Source organism: Lepidochelys kempii, chromosome 2, assembly GCF_965140265.1.
Source record: "Lepidochelys kempii isolate rLepKem1 chromosome 2, rLepKem1.hap2, whole genome shotgun sequence".
NCBI classification, from domain to species: Eukaryota; Metazoa; Chordata; order Testudines; family Cheloniidae; genus Lepidochelys; species Lepidochelys kempii.
The window spans coordinates 81,754,548-81,770,514 of NC_133257.1; the positions used below are offsets into that span (position 1 = coordinate 81,754,548).

Sequence of the window (15,967 nt, forward strand, 5' to 3'; positions counted from 1 at the left end):
CTCCCCACAAGCGGTGACTTGTCCCGGCTGCTCCTAGGCAGAGGCACAGAAGGCAGCTCTGCGCGATGCCCCCGTAAGTGTTGGCTCTGCAGTGCCCATTGGCCATGAACCTTGGCCAATGGGAGCTGTGGGGGCAGCGCCTTCAGGCGGAGATAGCATGTAGAGCCACCTGCCGCGCCTCTGCCTAGCAGCAGCCAGGACAGGTTGCTGCTTGCAGGGAGCTGCCTGAGGTGAGTGTCCCCTGGATCTGGCACCCCAAGCCTCCTCCCGCACCCAAACTCCCTCTCAGAGCCTTCGCTCCGCATCCCTTCCCACACCCCAGCAACCTGCCAGCCCTGCGCCAACTGGACTATAAACTGGACTTTCAATGAAGATCAGAAATGCCGGTTTATAGAGCTTTCCAGTTGGTGAAGTGCCGGATAAAACAGCTTTTACTGTACTAACATACCCATTTTACAGATAGGGAATGGAGGCACAGAGAATCACAGAATTTAAGGCCACTAGGGACCACCAGATCACCTAGTCTAATCTCCTGTACATCATAAGTCACCAACACCCACATACCAAATCTAGAGATAGAGCAGGGCAGATAAAAAAAAATCTGGGTTTTTTTATTTAAAAAAATCAGATATTTTAATTTAAATCATATTTTAATGTAAATATGGGTTTATTTTAAAAAATGAATCTATTTAGAATTAAATTTGAAATTATGACAACCTGTGTTAAAGCTTAAACTCATTATACTCTATTAAAGTCACTTAAGTTAAATAAAAAAGTAATATTAAGCAGTACATTTTTGCTGCCAAGCTTTAAAGAAAGTCAGACAACTGAACTGGCGTGGAAATCACTACCTAAGCATCTGGAACCAGAGTTTGTTGAAGTACTAACTCTTCCTAAGATCAGTGAATCTCAGAGACAGATTCCTCTGCCATATTTTGGCCTCGAGTACACTGTTACTAACACAGGTTCAGTTCCACCACTGTTAACATTTGGCAGCCCTAGTCTAGACTGGTCAGCGGCTAGTACCAGCACTTTAAGAACTGTTTTAATTAGTTTTCCTTTGCACAAGATTAGATGGCATAATATACAAAACACTAGCAGCAGTTGGCCTACAGCAGAGTTCTTAATGTTGGCTTGGAGCATGTCTACACTATGAAATTAGGTCGATTTTATAGAAGTTGATCTTTAGTAACTGATTTTATACAGTCGTTTGTGCATGTCCCCACTAAGCGCATTAGGTCAGCGGAGTGCATCCTCAATACCATAGCTAGCATTGACTCACGGAGTGGTGCACTATGGGTAGCTATCCCACAGTCCCCACTGCCCATTGGAATTCTGGGTTAAGCTCCCAATGCCTGATGGGGTAATAACATTGTCATAGGTGGTTTGGGGGATATGTCATCAGTCTCCCCTCCCTCCCTCCTTGAAAGCAATGGCAAACAATCATTTTGCGCCTTTTTTCCTGGGTTATCCATGCAGACACCATAGCATGGCAAGCATGGAGCCCGCTCAGCTGCACATTGCTTTTGTGAGCATTGCAAACATCTCACGCATTATCCTGCAGTATGTGCAGAGCCTAGCTAGGAGTCGCCAGCATGACGAAGATTGTGAGGAGGACATGGACACAGATATTCCTGAAAACATGGGATGTGGCAACTGGGATACCATGGCGGCATTGGGGCAGGTTGATACAGTGGAATGACAATTTTGGGCCCAGCAGACAAGCACAGACTGGTGGGACTGCATAGTGTTGCAGGTATGGGATGATTGCCAGTGGCTGCGAAACTTTCACATGAGTAAGGTCAGTTTCATGGAACTCTGTGAGTTGCTTTCCCCCACCCTGAAGCGCAGGAATACCAAGATGAGACCTGCCCTGACAGTTGAGAAGCGAGTGGCGATAGCTCTGTGGAAGCTTGCACTGCCTGACTGCTACCGGTTGGTCAGGAATCGATTCAAAGTGGGAAAATCTACCATGGGGCCTGCTGTGATCCAAGTAGCCAGGGCAATCAATACCCTTCTGCTAAGAAGGGTAGTGACTCTGGGAAATGTGCAGGTCATAGAGGATGGCATTGCTGCATTGGGGTTCCCTAACTGTGGTGGGGTGATAGACGGAACGCATATCCCTAACTTGGCACTGGACCACCTTGCCAAACAGTACATAAACCACAAGGGGTACTTCTCAATGGTGTTGCAAGCACTGGTGGATCACAAGGACCATTTCACCGACATCAGTGTGGGATGGTCGGGAAAGATGCATGATGCTTGCATCTTTCGGAACTCCGGGCTGTTCTAAAAGCTGCAAGAAGAGACTTTCTTCCCAGACCAGAAAATTACCATGGGGGATGTTGAATTGCCAATAGTTATCCTTGGGGACCCAGCCTACCCCTTGCTCCCATGGCTCATAAATCTGTACACAGGCAGCCTGGACAGCAGTGAGGAGCAATTCAACAATAGGCTGAGCAAGTGCAGAACGGTGGTAGAATGTACCTTTGGATGTTTAAAAGCACGCTGGCGCAGTTTGCTGAGTAGGTTAGACCTCAGCGAAAGCAATATTCCCATTGTTATTGCTGCTTGCTGTGTGCCCCATAATATCTGTGAGAGTAAGGGGGAGACGTTTATGGCGGGGTGGGAGGTTGAGGCAGATCGCCTGGCAGCCCATTTTGAACAGCCAGACACCAGGGCTATTAGAAGAGCACACCGAGGCATGCTGCTCATCAGAGAGACTTTGAAAAATAGTTTCATGATTGACCAGACTACAGTGTGACAGTTGTGTGTGTCTGTCCTTAATGCAAAGCCGCCCCCTTTGGTGAATGTACTTCCCTGTAAGCCAATCCCCCTCCCACCTTCGACCACAGTTGGCACAGGAAATAAAGTCCCTATTGTTCTGAATCTATTCATTTTTTATTAAAAAAAACTTGAGATCACTGACAACGCTGACTAGTAAAAGGAAGCCTGCGTGTGCAAAGGGTTTGCTGGTGGGGTGGGGTGGGGGAGGAGGGAAGGACAAGGCCACATTGCTAATTGTAGCCACACTAGAAATCAAACTTGTGTGAATGACAGCCTTCTGTTGCTTGGGCCATCCCCTGGAGTTGAGTGGCAGCGTGCCGAGAGCCTCCTCCCCCCCGTGTTCTTGGGCATCTGGGTGAGGAGGATATGGAACTTGGCGAGGAGGGCAGGCAGTTACACAATGGCTGCAGCAGTGGTCTGTACTCTAGTTGCCTTTCCTGCAGCTCCAGCAAACGCCTCATCATGTCCGTTTGCTCCCCCGTTAGCTTCAGCATCTCCTCCTGCGTGTTCCGATCATGTTCACTGTATGCTTTCCTGGCCTCTGCCACCGAATGCCTCCAAGCATTCAGCTGTGCCCTGTCAGTGTGGGAGGACTGCATGAGCTCTGAAAATATATCATCGCGAGTGCGTTTTTTTTTTTGCCTTCTAATCTGCGATAACCTCAGGGACGGAGTTGATGCGGGGAACATGGAAGCATTTGCAGCTGCAGGGGGTGGAAAAAGGGAGAGTAGACTTTTAAGAAGATACATTCCTGAGAACAAAAGGGAGACTCTTTCACAGTGAATGAAGCAATTCACAGCAGACAGCACATGTGTTTTAGGTACAAGGTTGCATTTTGCCTTTTATATTGAGCGCCTGCTGGTATGGTGACACATCACACACAGCTGAGCAACTAAATTCAGTTCGCAGGTAACCATGGCAAGCCAAAGGGTATGTGGGATTGGCTACTTCCGTGTTCATAACATGTGGGAATGGTTTCAAACTGCAGCGCCCTCCTTTCCCATAGCAACCAATGCCGGTTGTGTTTGCTGTTTAAAAGGGGGGGCTGCGGTTGCCATTTTAAAGGAGGGGCTGCGGTTTTGGGGTAGATGTGCAGCACACCCCTTCCCACTCCCCGCATGGCTATTCTCTGGGATGATCCCTCTTAGCCACGCACAAACAGCCCAGCATGCCCAGGGGATCACCAAACAGAGGGGATCACTGTTCCCTTACAAAACTTCCCGTATTTCAACCAGGTGACCATGAATGATATCACTCTCCTAAGGTTGACACAGAAAAATAAAGACCAAATGTTATATGAATGCGACCAAAACCCAGGACCATTCGCTACCATGCTTTGTGCTGCAATGACTCCAGACCACTTGCTACTGGCTCGGTGTGGTAAAATGTCCTACCATGAAGGATGAAATAAGGCAGCCCTCCCCAGAAACCTTCTGCAAAGGCTTTCAGAGTACCTCCAGGAGAGCTTCATGGAAATGTCCCTGGAGGATTCCCGCTCCATCCCCAGACACATTAACAGACTTTTCCATTAGCTGTATTGGCCGCGAATGCATCCCAATTGATCAGGGTAAATCAAACATTAAACACAATTGCTTTTAACCCCTGTAGTGTCGTTACAAATGTGCGCTCACCAGAGGTGCCTTCTCAACCTTCAGGGTCTGGGAACAATAGGCCCTGGGAGGGTATTGGCTTCAGGGTGAGGAAAATGTCCTGGCTGCCAGGGAGAATGGATTCTCCACTTGCCTGCTGCGCATTCTCCTCCTCCTCTTCCTCCTCCACAAAATCCTCATCTGTGTTGTGTGAGGCTGGTGAGGCTTGCAGGTGTCCACGGAGAGTGTTGGGGTACTGGTAGGGTCCCCCCCTAGAATGGCATACAGCTGATTATAGAAGCAGCCTGTCTGGGGTTCTGACCCGGAGACCATTTGCCGCCTTCGTCTTTTGGTAGGTACTGCTGTGCCTCCCTGGTGTAGCCTCTCTCCACCATGCCCTGCATGATTTTGGCATATATATCAGCATTTCTTCTGCTGGATCGGAGTTCTGCCTGCACAGATTCTTCTCCCCATACTACAATCAGATCCTGTGTCTCCCATTCACTCCATGTTGGAGCTCGTTTGTGATTCTGGGACTGCATGGTCACCTGTTCTGCTGAGCTCGCCACACTGACCAAACAGGAAATGAAATTCAAAAGTTCCCGATGCTTTTCCTGTGCACCTGGCTAGTGCATCGGAGTTGAAAGTGCTGTCCAGAGCAGTCATATTGGAGCACTCTGGGATAGCTCCCAGTGGCCAATACCATCAAATTGCACAGCGCTGCATCTACACTACCCCAAATTCGACCCAGGAAGGTTGATTTTAGCGCTGCTCCCCTCGTCGGGGAGGAATCATAGAATCATAGAATATCAGGGTTGGAAGGGACCCCAGAAGGTCATCTAGTCCAACCCCCTGCTCAAAGCAGGACCAATTCCCAGTTAAATCATCCCAGCCAGGGCTTTGTCAAGCCTGACCTTAAAAACCTCTAAGGAAGGAGATTCTACCACCTCCCTAGGTAACGCATTCCAGTGTTTCACCACCCTCTTAGTGAAAAAGTTTTTCCTAATATCCAATCTAAACCTTCCCCACTGCAACTTGAGACCATTACTCCTCATTCTGTCATCTGCTACCATTGAGAACAGTCTAGAGCCATCCTCTTTGGAACCCCCTTTCAGGTAGTTGAAAGCAGCTATCAAATCCCCCCTCATTCTTCTCTTCTGCAGGCTAAACAATCCCAGCTCCCTCAGCCTCTCCTCATAACTCATGTGTTCCAGTCCCCTAATCATTTTTGTTGCCCTTCGCTGGACTCTCTCCAATTTATCCACATCCTTCTTGAAGTGTGGGGCCCAAAACTGGACACAGTACTCCAGATGAGGCCTCACCAATGTCGAATACAGGGGAACGATCACATCCCTCGATCTGCTCGCTATGCCCCTACTTATACATCCCAAAATGCCATTGGCCTTCTTGGCAACAAGGGCACACTGCTGACTCATATCCAGCTTCTTGTCCACTGTCACCCCTAGGTCCTTTTCCACAGAACTGCTGCCTAGCCATTCGGTCCCTAGTCTGTAGCTGTGCATTGGGTTCTTCCGTCCTAAGTGCAGGACCCTGCACTTATCCTTATTGAACCTCATCAGATTTCTTTTGGCCCAATCCTCCAATTTGTTTAGGTCTTTCTGTATCCTATCCCTCCCCTCCAGCGTATCTACCACTCCTCCCAGTTTAGTATCATCTGCAAATTTGCTGAGAGTGCAATCCACACCATCCTCCAGATCATTTATGAAGATATTGAACAAAACCGGCCCCAGGACCGACCCTTGGGGTACTCCACTTGATACCAGCTGCCAACTAGATATGGAGCCATTGATCACTACCCGTTGAGCCCGACAATCTAGCCAGCTTTCTACCCATCTTGTAGTGCATTCATCCAGCCCATACTTCCTTAACTTGCTGACAAGAATACTGTGGGAGACCGTGTCAAAAGCTTTGCTAAAGTCAAGAAACAATACATCCACTGCTTTCCCTTCATCCACAGAACCAGTAATCTCATCATAAAAGGCAATTAGATTAGTCAGGCATGACCTTCCCTTGGTGAATCCATGCTGGCTGTTCCTGATCACCTTCCTCTCATGCAAGTGCTTCAGGATTGATTCTTTGAGGACCTGCTCCATGATTTTTCCAGGGACTGAGGTGAGGCTGACTGGCCTGTAGTTCCCAGGATCCTCCTTCTTCCCTTTTTTAAAGATTGGCACTACATTAGCCTTTTTCCAGTCATCCGGGACTTCCCCCGTTCGCCACGAATTTTCAAAGATAATGGCCAATGGCTCTACAATCACAGTCGCCAATTCCTTCAGCACTCTCGGATGCAACTCGTCCGGCCCCATGGACTTGTGCACATCCAGCTTTTCTAAATACTCCCTAACCACCTCTATCTCCACAGAGGGCTGGCCATCTCTTCCCCATGTTGTGATGCCCAGCGCAGCAGTCTGGGAGCTGACCTTGTTAGTGAAAACAGAGGCAAAAAAAGCATTGAGTACATTAGCTTTTTCCACATCCTCTGTCACTAGGTTGCCTCCCTCATTCAGTAAGGGGCCCACACATTCCTTGGCTTTCTTCTTGTTGCCAACATACCTGAAGAAACCCTGCTTGTTACTCTTGACATCTCTGGCTAGCTGCAGCTCCAGGTGCAATTTGGCCCTCCTGATAACATTCCTACATGCCCGAGCAATATTTTTATACTCTTCCCTGGTCACATGTCCAACCTTCCACTTCTTGTAAGCTTCTTTTTTATGTTTAAGATCCGCTAGGATTTCACCATTAAGCCAAGCTGGTCGCCTGCCATATTTACTATTCTTTCGACTCATCGGGATGGTTTGTCCCTGTAACCTCAACAGGGATTCCTTGAAATACAGCCAGCTCTCCTGGACTCCTTTCCCCTTCAAGTTAGTCCCCCAGGGGATCCTGGCCATCTGTTCCCTGAGGGAGTCGAAGTCTGCTTTCCTGAAGTCCAGGGTCCGTATCCTGCTGCTTACCTTTCTTCCCTGCGTCAGGATCCTGAACTCAACCAACTCATGGTCACTGCCTCCCAGATTCCCATCCACTTTTGCTTCCCCCACTAATTCTACCCAGTTTGTGAGCAGCAGGTCAAGAAAAGCGCCCCCCCTAGTTGGCTCCTCTAGCACTTGCACCAGGAAATTGTCCCCTACGCTTTCCAAAAACTTCCTGGATTGTCTATGCGCCGCTGTATTGCTCTCCCAGCAGATATCAGGAAAATTAAAGTCACCCATGAGAACCAGGGCATGCGATCTAGTAGCTTCCGTGAGCTGCCGGAAGAAAGCCTCATCTACCTCATCCCCCTGGTCCGGTGGTCTATAGCAGACTCCCACCACTACATCACTCTTGTTGCACACACTTCTAAACTTAATCCAGAGACACTCAGGTTTTTCTGCAGTTTCGTACCGGAGCTCTGAGCAGTCATACTGCTTCCTTACATACAGGGCTACTCCCCCACCTTTTCTGCCCTGCCTGTCCTTCCTGAACAGTTTATAACCATCCATGACAGTACTCCAGTCATGTGAGTTATCCCACCAAGTCTCTGTTATTCCGATCACGTCATAGTTCCTTGACATCACCAGGACCTCCAGTTCTCCCTGTACAGCAGTCATTTTTAAGAGCCCTTTAGGTCGGCAGAATGGGGTTGCTTGTGTATAAAATCAACCTAACACGGCTAAATTCGACCTAACCTCGTAGTGTAGACCAGGCCTTGGTCTGCACTAGCAACTTATGTTGGTATAACTACATTGCTCAGGGTGTGAAAAATTCACACCTCTGAGCACCGTTCTACCAACCAAACTCCCCGTATAGACAGTGCTATGGCGACAGGAGAGCTTCTCCCATCAGTACAGCTACTGCCTTTTGGGGAGGCAGAATACCAATGCTGAAGCTCTCCTGTCAGCATAGATAGCATCTTCACTGAAGTGCTGCAGCATCACTACAGACAAGTGTAGACAAGACCTGAAAAAGGTGAACTGGTGTTAACAAAAGTGGGAAATGTTGCAAAAACTAGCGTAAACAAGGCCTAAAGTGGACATTAACTTATACTAAAAATTTTCTTCAAGTTCTGTCCATGTCAGGCTGTGTAATATGTTTTGGTGCTGAAACATGAACTTCTGACAAAATGCACCCCAAGAAAAACCAAAGAACATGCAAATCTGGAGAAATGCCTTTTAAGACAATTAAAGCATTTATTTATGGAGGCTGATATCCAGCCCTTTAAATATATAATTAAAACCAAGTTCTGGAGATCCCCTGTCTCTCTCTGATAATATATAAAACCTATTATACTGTAAAGAAATAATAATGAGAAAATCTAATTGGCTTCTAATTTATCTGCTAGTGGGGTTAATCAAGCTATAGTTTTTCCTTCATAAAACTGTATTCTGCTATCCAAATACTGTTAAATAGTTAAAATTAGTAAAGTCAATTTCCAAGGGTCTCCTTCCCCATCACATTCTACTCCAGTAATGTTATTTTTTTATCGACCCTACCTGCCTGCTCTTCATTCCCCACCCCCTCATTCATGTGTCAGTTTATCATTTCGCCTCTTAATTCTGTTATACTTCATTTTTGGAACACTTCATCTATATTTTGCATGGGGATCTTTTTACTCAGGACCATTATACAGGCTTTTTAAGTTTTTTTTTTTCCATTGATACATATAATTTGGCTGCAAAACTAAGTACAAAAAAACTTCACAAAGCAAAGAAAGGACAGACAAGGAAGTGTAAATAACCATCTTTCGCTACATGCACCCACACCAGCTTTTCCCCATTGTGTGTCCTTTCAGTTAAAATTATTCTGCTTCAGACAAAATAAATACATATCTGGCAACTTCATACATGATATCTACAGAGACAACATTAAAATAAAACAAAAATATATAGTCACATCTGTCCAGGTCAACTTTGTATGACTTTAGACCCAAATACTTTAAAGAGATCAACTAGCACAGACCCTTTGCGAGCACAAGTTTTTGCAGAATCTGAACCTTTGTCATGAAAAAAGAAAACAATTTTTTAAGGGAGGCTTGTATCCCACACACTATGAACCTTACATACAGAGCGCAATTTATTTCAACTACCAATAGTTATGTATCTATCATTCTAATGATTTTCTAAGGACTTGACTATGCTAAACTTCTTTGGGAAATCTCCCACCATTACACTAAAACTAGTGCAGCTCCACTGATGATAGCAAAGGTGAGAGCAAGAGTGGAGACAGGACACTCATGCATGTTCACCAGCGTTTTTACCACCATATCATCTAGACCTACTCTATTCAGGGATAATTGACACAGTGGACAGCACTGTCATCATGTCTACTCTTCTGCCCCCACCTTTGCTACCACAGATGAAGCTGCCCTGGTGCTGGTACAATGGCTGGAGATTTCCCAAAGAAGTCTAGTGTAGACACAACCTAAGACACCTATTGTGGTATCTAAGGGTTGTGAACATGTATGGGGTCACTGTATATGTAGAAATTATAATAAAGGCAGCCCGTGAGCCTTGTCTATACCAGAACATGCTGTATCTGCCATCAGCAAAGGGTGCAGCACCACAGTGTCAACAACTGGTTAGCGCTTGTGATACAAGGCTAAGTTTGTCACTATTTCAAGAAGACTTCATCCAAGACTTAATGTAGTGTTGAAAATGATTTGGTCCTGTCTACACTAGCATTTAAACCATTGTCAACATCAGTGCAGGTGCAGCTGCCCCCCTTTCTGACAATTCCTGAACAAGTATAGCATACAACGCTATAGACTTCACAAGAAATGATGAATCTGAGTTTGTGTCCGTCAATACTGTGCTTGTCAGCCTGGGTCAGGGATTAACTCTTGAGAATGTCAAGGATCATTTAGAAAAAAGGCATGGACAAATCCCCATGTACATAGGCTGATGAACTATCCAGGGATTATGCAATAACATGATGCTCCTCCAATCATGCTAGAACTTGGTTTGGTTTTACTTATGTACAGAGGACCAAGGTAAACCAGGGTGCTACTGTAAGCTCAGGCTGTGCATTAGTGAGGTTTGCTAATGTAGACACAACTTGTCATACTGCACTAAGGGTCAGTGATACCATTTTCTATCACAACCAGAAAGAACAATGTGTAATAGTGACCAGAGCATGGTTTTATAACAATATTGAAGCATAAGTCTTTAAAAGAAATCCATGTCCACACTGGTCATGCTAGAACTATGCAGCAACAGCCTTGTTTTAACACAGTTCTTCCTAGTGTATTTTCAGAGTTTTAAACTACACTCTGGTGATAGCCTTAAAGTAAAGATGAGAGTGAACTGAAAACTGAATTAGGACTATAAAATGCATGTGTTGGGAGATGGGTTATTTTAAAGAAACTGCAGCATTTGAAGATCTGAACTCAAGATTTAATAATTTTCCCAATACATAATTCAAAGAATGATCCTGCAACAGCTGGAGTTTCAGTTATGTAAAGTACATTCCACAAGACCTGCCAACAAAACAGCGAGTAAGAAATGAAGGAAAATAAATTGTTGGACAAACCATTCTCCCTTGCTTCCCACTGACAATATCTACAGGCATTCCACACTGAAGCATATCTGGTAGATTGCACGTGTCTCGATTTCAAGAGACTGAGCCTCAAGACATTGTTTGATTTTGGCTTGAATTCATCACCAGGGCAGGTGTGCATTTGCTAGTGATTTAATTATCCTCATCTCCTGCAGTTCTCCCAAGTGTGAAGAATGGTGATCTCAGTTTGAAAACTGAAACTGCAACAAGCAATCTATGGAAGTATGCCAATGTGCACAATTTACACCCAATGAAGATAAAGGTCCTATCTACACAACAGAAAAGAACCACGTTGCAGGACTTGGTTACACAATAATATCTGACAGTTACGTGCCCCGCAGCAGGCCAGGTACGCTACCAAATGCTAATTCACATCTGCGCACTACTACTACCAGCCAATCCCAGACATGCCATCTATCCATCATTTTGAATCACTGAAATGCACAGCACTGCACTGAATCTGTTCACTGAAACTCATCCTAATTTAGCGAATGGCCAATTTACCAATATGCTGATTAAGGGAAATAGACTGTATGCTATACTGTGGGTTGGAGAGTGCCTTACAGGCTCAGCCCATGCCAGGTAGATGAGTTGTGTGGAGGGGCCTCACTGCAGTGGAAACCCCAGAAGGAATGGTGGATGACTCTCACTGAATTCTTTCTGGAGCTCCCTGGGAGCGCAAACTCCAGTAAACACTATGCCATGCAGCGAAAGTGTACATTAAGGATGCCAGGTTAGCACCAGAGTGCAAAGGTGGGACCATTCTGCTCCTCCTCATCCTCTTTGGGGAGGCTAGTGATGGCACTAGCATAGAGCAGTGACTCCTCTCCCCATCCACTTTGTGGTTACCCCATGAACTGGGCATGAGTGGGAGAAGCTCCTTGGACCCTCTCCCCTTGCACTTACAAACCTGTGCAGGGCCAGCCACAATCCAGCCCTGTACATACCTCAATAGTAAGGCATAACAGAGGGAGTTAAGTGCACAGTATCACCTTAACCTGGAATTTCTTTGTTATTGTGGCTATTCTCTCTCTGAATTTTTAAAGACATAGTACTGCATGTAATGTGTGTGTGTTTGTTTAAATCTTATGAGCTAAGATTTCATAGGAATTTAATGCACTTTTGTTCATTTTTGCAAGTCTAACCGAAAAGAGAGATTCTCTTCCCTTATTTAAGGTGGAGCAGTTTGATAATATGTACATTGTGCTCTTATCATATTTTCTATGGCTGAATTTCCCTGGCCTTCTGGAAGAATTTCCAACCCCTCTTGAATCACAACAACTGCTGGTAAACTACAGAAGTATTCATGTTATGTATTTCAATGGGGCTTTGTTGAAACTGGAGAGAGACTCTGCTGTATCCACGTTTATACAAATACTGTAAGAAGCAAAACATGTTTCCTTGAGCCAGGGCTGAGCTATCAGTAATTTTTTCAGGAATTTGGATTAGGCACAAACCACAACTGGCCTCTAACCCAGGATCTGTAAGGTAAATATTTAACAAAGGGAATTCTCCTTCTTTCTATCCTCTCCCTACATACAGTAAAACCTCATTAATTCACACTTACAAGTGGTATTAGTATATAAAAAGACAAAAGACAAGAAAGCAAGGATACTGCATCACAGAATTAACTTTGTTTACTGATTTGATTGTATTTGTAGTTTATATTTAATGACTTCTAATACTTCATATAATGTTAGTAGTATGAGATCACACTATACTATTCTGCTATTAAAGCACTGCTGAGAAATAGGGAGAGATTGCTGCATTGTCTATTCAAATTATGTGGTGTCTGTTTTAAACAAGTATCAAACATCAAGGTTCAGCTGAATATGTAAGGGAGAAGGGATAGCCTTATGATTAAAGCACAGAACTAAGAGCGAAGGTATTCCTGCCTGTCACAAACTTCCTTTGTGACCTTGGTCTAGTCACTTAATCTACATCCCAGTTTTCCCATCTGTAAAACAGAAAGTTGTGCAGTTTGTTAGTATTGGTAAAGCACTTTAAGATTTTCTGATGGAAGGCATTATAGAAATATAAAGTCAATTAAAAATAGATTATAGTGTGATATGGAAGAAAGGCACTATTTACATGTGTTGAGGATAGCACACTCCTCTTGATCTTTCCTCTGAAAAAAAACTATGGAGAGAAACTCCCTCCAAACAGGAATGATTCTTGAAATAAAACTGACACAACATAACCCCCTCTTCAAGTTCCTGTAAAAATGACTTGCCTAGTTCTTCTATCAATTGTAGTCACAAGTTTGACCCCATAATTCTGTAACAACCTATTTTAAATCCTATTTTGACCCTCTTCTAACTCTCTCCCTCACTCCCACCCCAAAACAAATTCCTTTGAAAGTCCTAGAGAATGTTTGTCAAACTATCTCCAACATCTCCCCTGTAGTAATGTATTGTCAGAGCTGATACTGCATGTCCATTGCATTGGATCAGTGGTTAATGTTCCTTTTTCCTCACCCTCCTGACAGACAAGTTCACACAAGTTTCTTCCAAACCACCTGGGGAAAGTGTATTTCTATCAACCCACCCCTGGGAATTTTGCTTTCTTTTTTTCTCTTTGTGGCTGTCATAAGTGCACAGAGTTCTCTTGACCAGATAGGTCAGATCAGCATCTGCAGCTTTATCATCATCCTTTCATACCACACCACCCTTCACACTCTCTTCTCAGAGAGGAAACCCCACTCCCCCCACCACCACCACCCCGACTCCCACAGGAATCTCTGGCATCATCCCACAAGCAGCTCAAGGGGTACATTATGAGGCTCAGGATTCAGTACTTGTGAAAACCAGGACAAACACTGGGTCTTCTTAATACAACATTAAAAGGCACTTCCCCCTCCATAGCCTAGAGGGCCCTTCCCCGATGCAGCAGTTATTATTACACACCTCTGCCAGCACTGAAGAATTGGGGATGGGAACAAGCATGAAAGCCGTAAGGCATCTGATCTACTCTGCCCAACCCTTCAGTGCTTGGGAGGGATTGGGACAGCAAGGTGATCCTGCACCACTAACTCTTGCACCAAGCAGCTTTCCAGGCTGGTGGAGTGAGGGGAGATTGCTTTCCAAACTCTATTCAGAAAAACTGAGTAAGTGAGATTGGGCAGCTGGGCTCCTTCCCTGAGCACAGAGGAAACTAGGTTCCAGAGGTTACATCTGTCAACTCTTCAAACACCAAAGCAAGGGTGTGGGGAGGGCTGAGGGAAAACACCCAAAGATACAGGAGCATACATATGCCCCTCTTCTCCAGCTCCCTATATTTTTTCCTACAAACAGTAATGTGATCACTGGGTCCTGGCTTGTCTTCCTGCCCCACAATACAACCTGAGCCACTTTAAAATATTCAGGGAAACATGGCTGAAAGTAACCGCCACCATCAGTTGCTTACCGGGTGTTAGTCTTTAACTAGAGGTCAAACAATATTATACTGCAAGCTTTGAGGAGACTACAAAGCGCTCCCTGTGGGCAGGGGCCGTGCAGGCGAGGTGCAGTCCTGAGTTCAAGTGTCACCTCTTGCCTATTCCCTAAAGAAGGGCCCGCACCCCACCACACCCAAACACCCTTAGACTCTGGGGGAGCTGAGATTCCGGTGGGCACTTTGCCAGCCGGGCCCACCTAGGCTTTTAAGCCTAAGCTAACCTGGCCCTTCTTGAGCTCAACCCCCAACCGCTGCGCTCCCCTCCCCTCGCAAAATCTCTCCGGGGTGGCGCCGCGCGGGCCACCGGCCGGGGAATGAAAGGCAGGGAGCTCCGGCGCGCACCTGTCCTGCTTCTCCAGGGCGGGCAGCCCGTGTGCCATGCCCCGGAGGCCGCTAACCCGCCCCCCCAGTGTGTCCAGCGCTCCGGCCGGGGATCCCCGCCGCAGCCAGGGGAGGTACCTGGATGGTGTGCCCCGCTGGGGAGGCGGCCGGTCCGCCCACCAGCTTGCAGTACAGCTCCGGCCGGGGCCTCCCGCCGCCGCTCTCCTCCTCCCCGCAGGTGGCCGTCGCCCGGATGCTGGCTGTCTCGGCCAGGTTGAAATAGGGCGGATGGAGGCTGAGCCCGAGCGCCCCGGAGTCGGGCGGCCCCACCTGGGCGGCCCCGGGGCGCAGGGTGAGGAAGAGGGGGAAGACCACGAGGAAGAGCCCGGCGCCCGGCGCCAGCGGTGAGGGAGCTGCGCGGCTGCCCTGCAGCGCCGCCGCTGCCATGCTCAGCCGGGTCCCCCGCCCGCGGTTGTCCCTGGCGCTGATGGGGGGCAGCCGGAGGTGAGAGGCTCCCTGCGCTCTGCCTGCGCCTCCGCTGTGCGCGGCCCGCCCCGAGGAGCAGGGGAGAGAACACCCCCCTCTGGCGCACAGAGCGAGACGCGCAGGAGGGCTCCTGGCGGGGAATGAGGCCTGAGGCATGCAGGAAATATTTGGGTCCTGAGGACTACGAAATTGGGGGGCGGGGAGGGGAGGGGAGGGGAGGCTGGCAGCCCTCTTCTGCCGGACCAACAGATGGTGTCTGGGAATCTGGCTCCCAATCCACAGAGCGTTGGGGAGGGGGGTTCTGGCTGGGTCCATTAGAGGCCTGCTTTTCAAACTTTTTTTCTGGCGACCCAGTTGAAGACAATTGTTGATGCCCGCGACCCAAGGGAGCTGGGGATGAGGGGTTCGGGGTGTGGGAGGGGCTCAGGGCTGGAGCAAAGGGTTGGGGTGCGAGGATGAGGGCTGCAGGGTGTGGGAGAGGGCTCAGGGCTGGGGCAGGGGGTTAGAGTGCGGTAGGGGGTCAGGGCTCTGGGCTGGGGGTGCAGGCTCTGGGGTGGGGCCGGAGATGAGGGATTTGGGGTGCAGGAGGGAGCTCTGGGTTTGGGGGGCTCTGGACTGGAGCAGAGGGTTGGGGTGTGAGAGGGGGTCAGGACTCTGGGCTGGGGGTGCAGGCTCTGGGGTGGGGCCAGGGATGAGGGGTTTGGGGTGCAGGAGGGAGCTCTGGGTTTGGGGGGGGCTCAGGGCTGGAGCAGAGGGTTGGGGTGTGGGAGGGGGTCAGGGCTCTGGGCTGGGAGTGC

At 47.5% G+C, this 15,967-nt stretch overlaps 1 protein-coding gene across 2 annotated transcripts in view; it reads right to left on the minus strand.

Moving 5' to 3' along the window:
- Window positions 1-15,211, minus strand: part of LAMA3 (laminin subunit alpha 3) — a 190,227-nt gene extending 175,016 nt beyond the window's left edge. Inside the window, exon 1 of one of the 2 annotated variants that reach the window (XM_073331377.1) lies at window positions 14,823-15,211. In XM_073331377.1, coding sequence (XP_073187478.1) covers window positions 14,823-15,131 — 309 coding nt within the window. In that variant the 5' untranslated portion in view covers window positions 15,132-15,211. The remainder of the gene's footprint in view (window positions 1-14,822) is intronic. The other variant, XM_073331378.1, reaches the window with a different exon arrangement.
- Window positions 15,212-15,967: the final 756 nt, after the last annotated feature.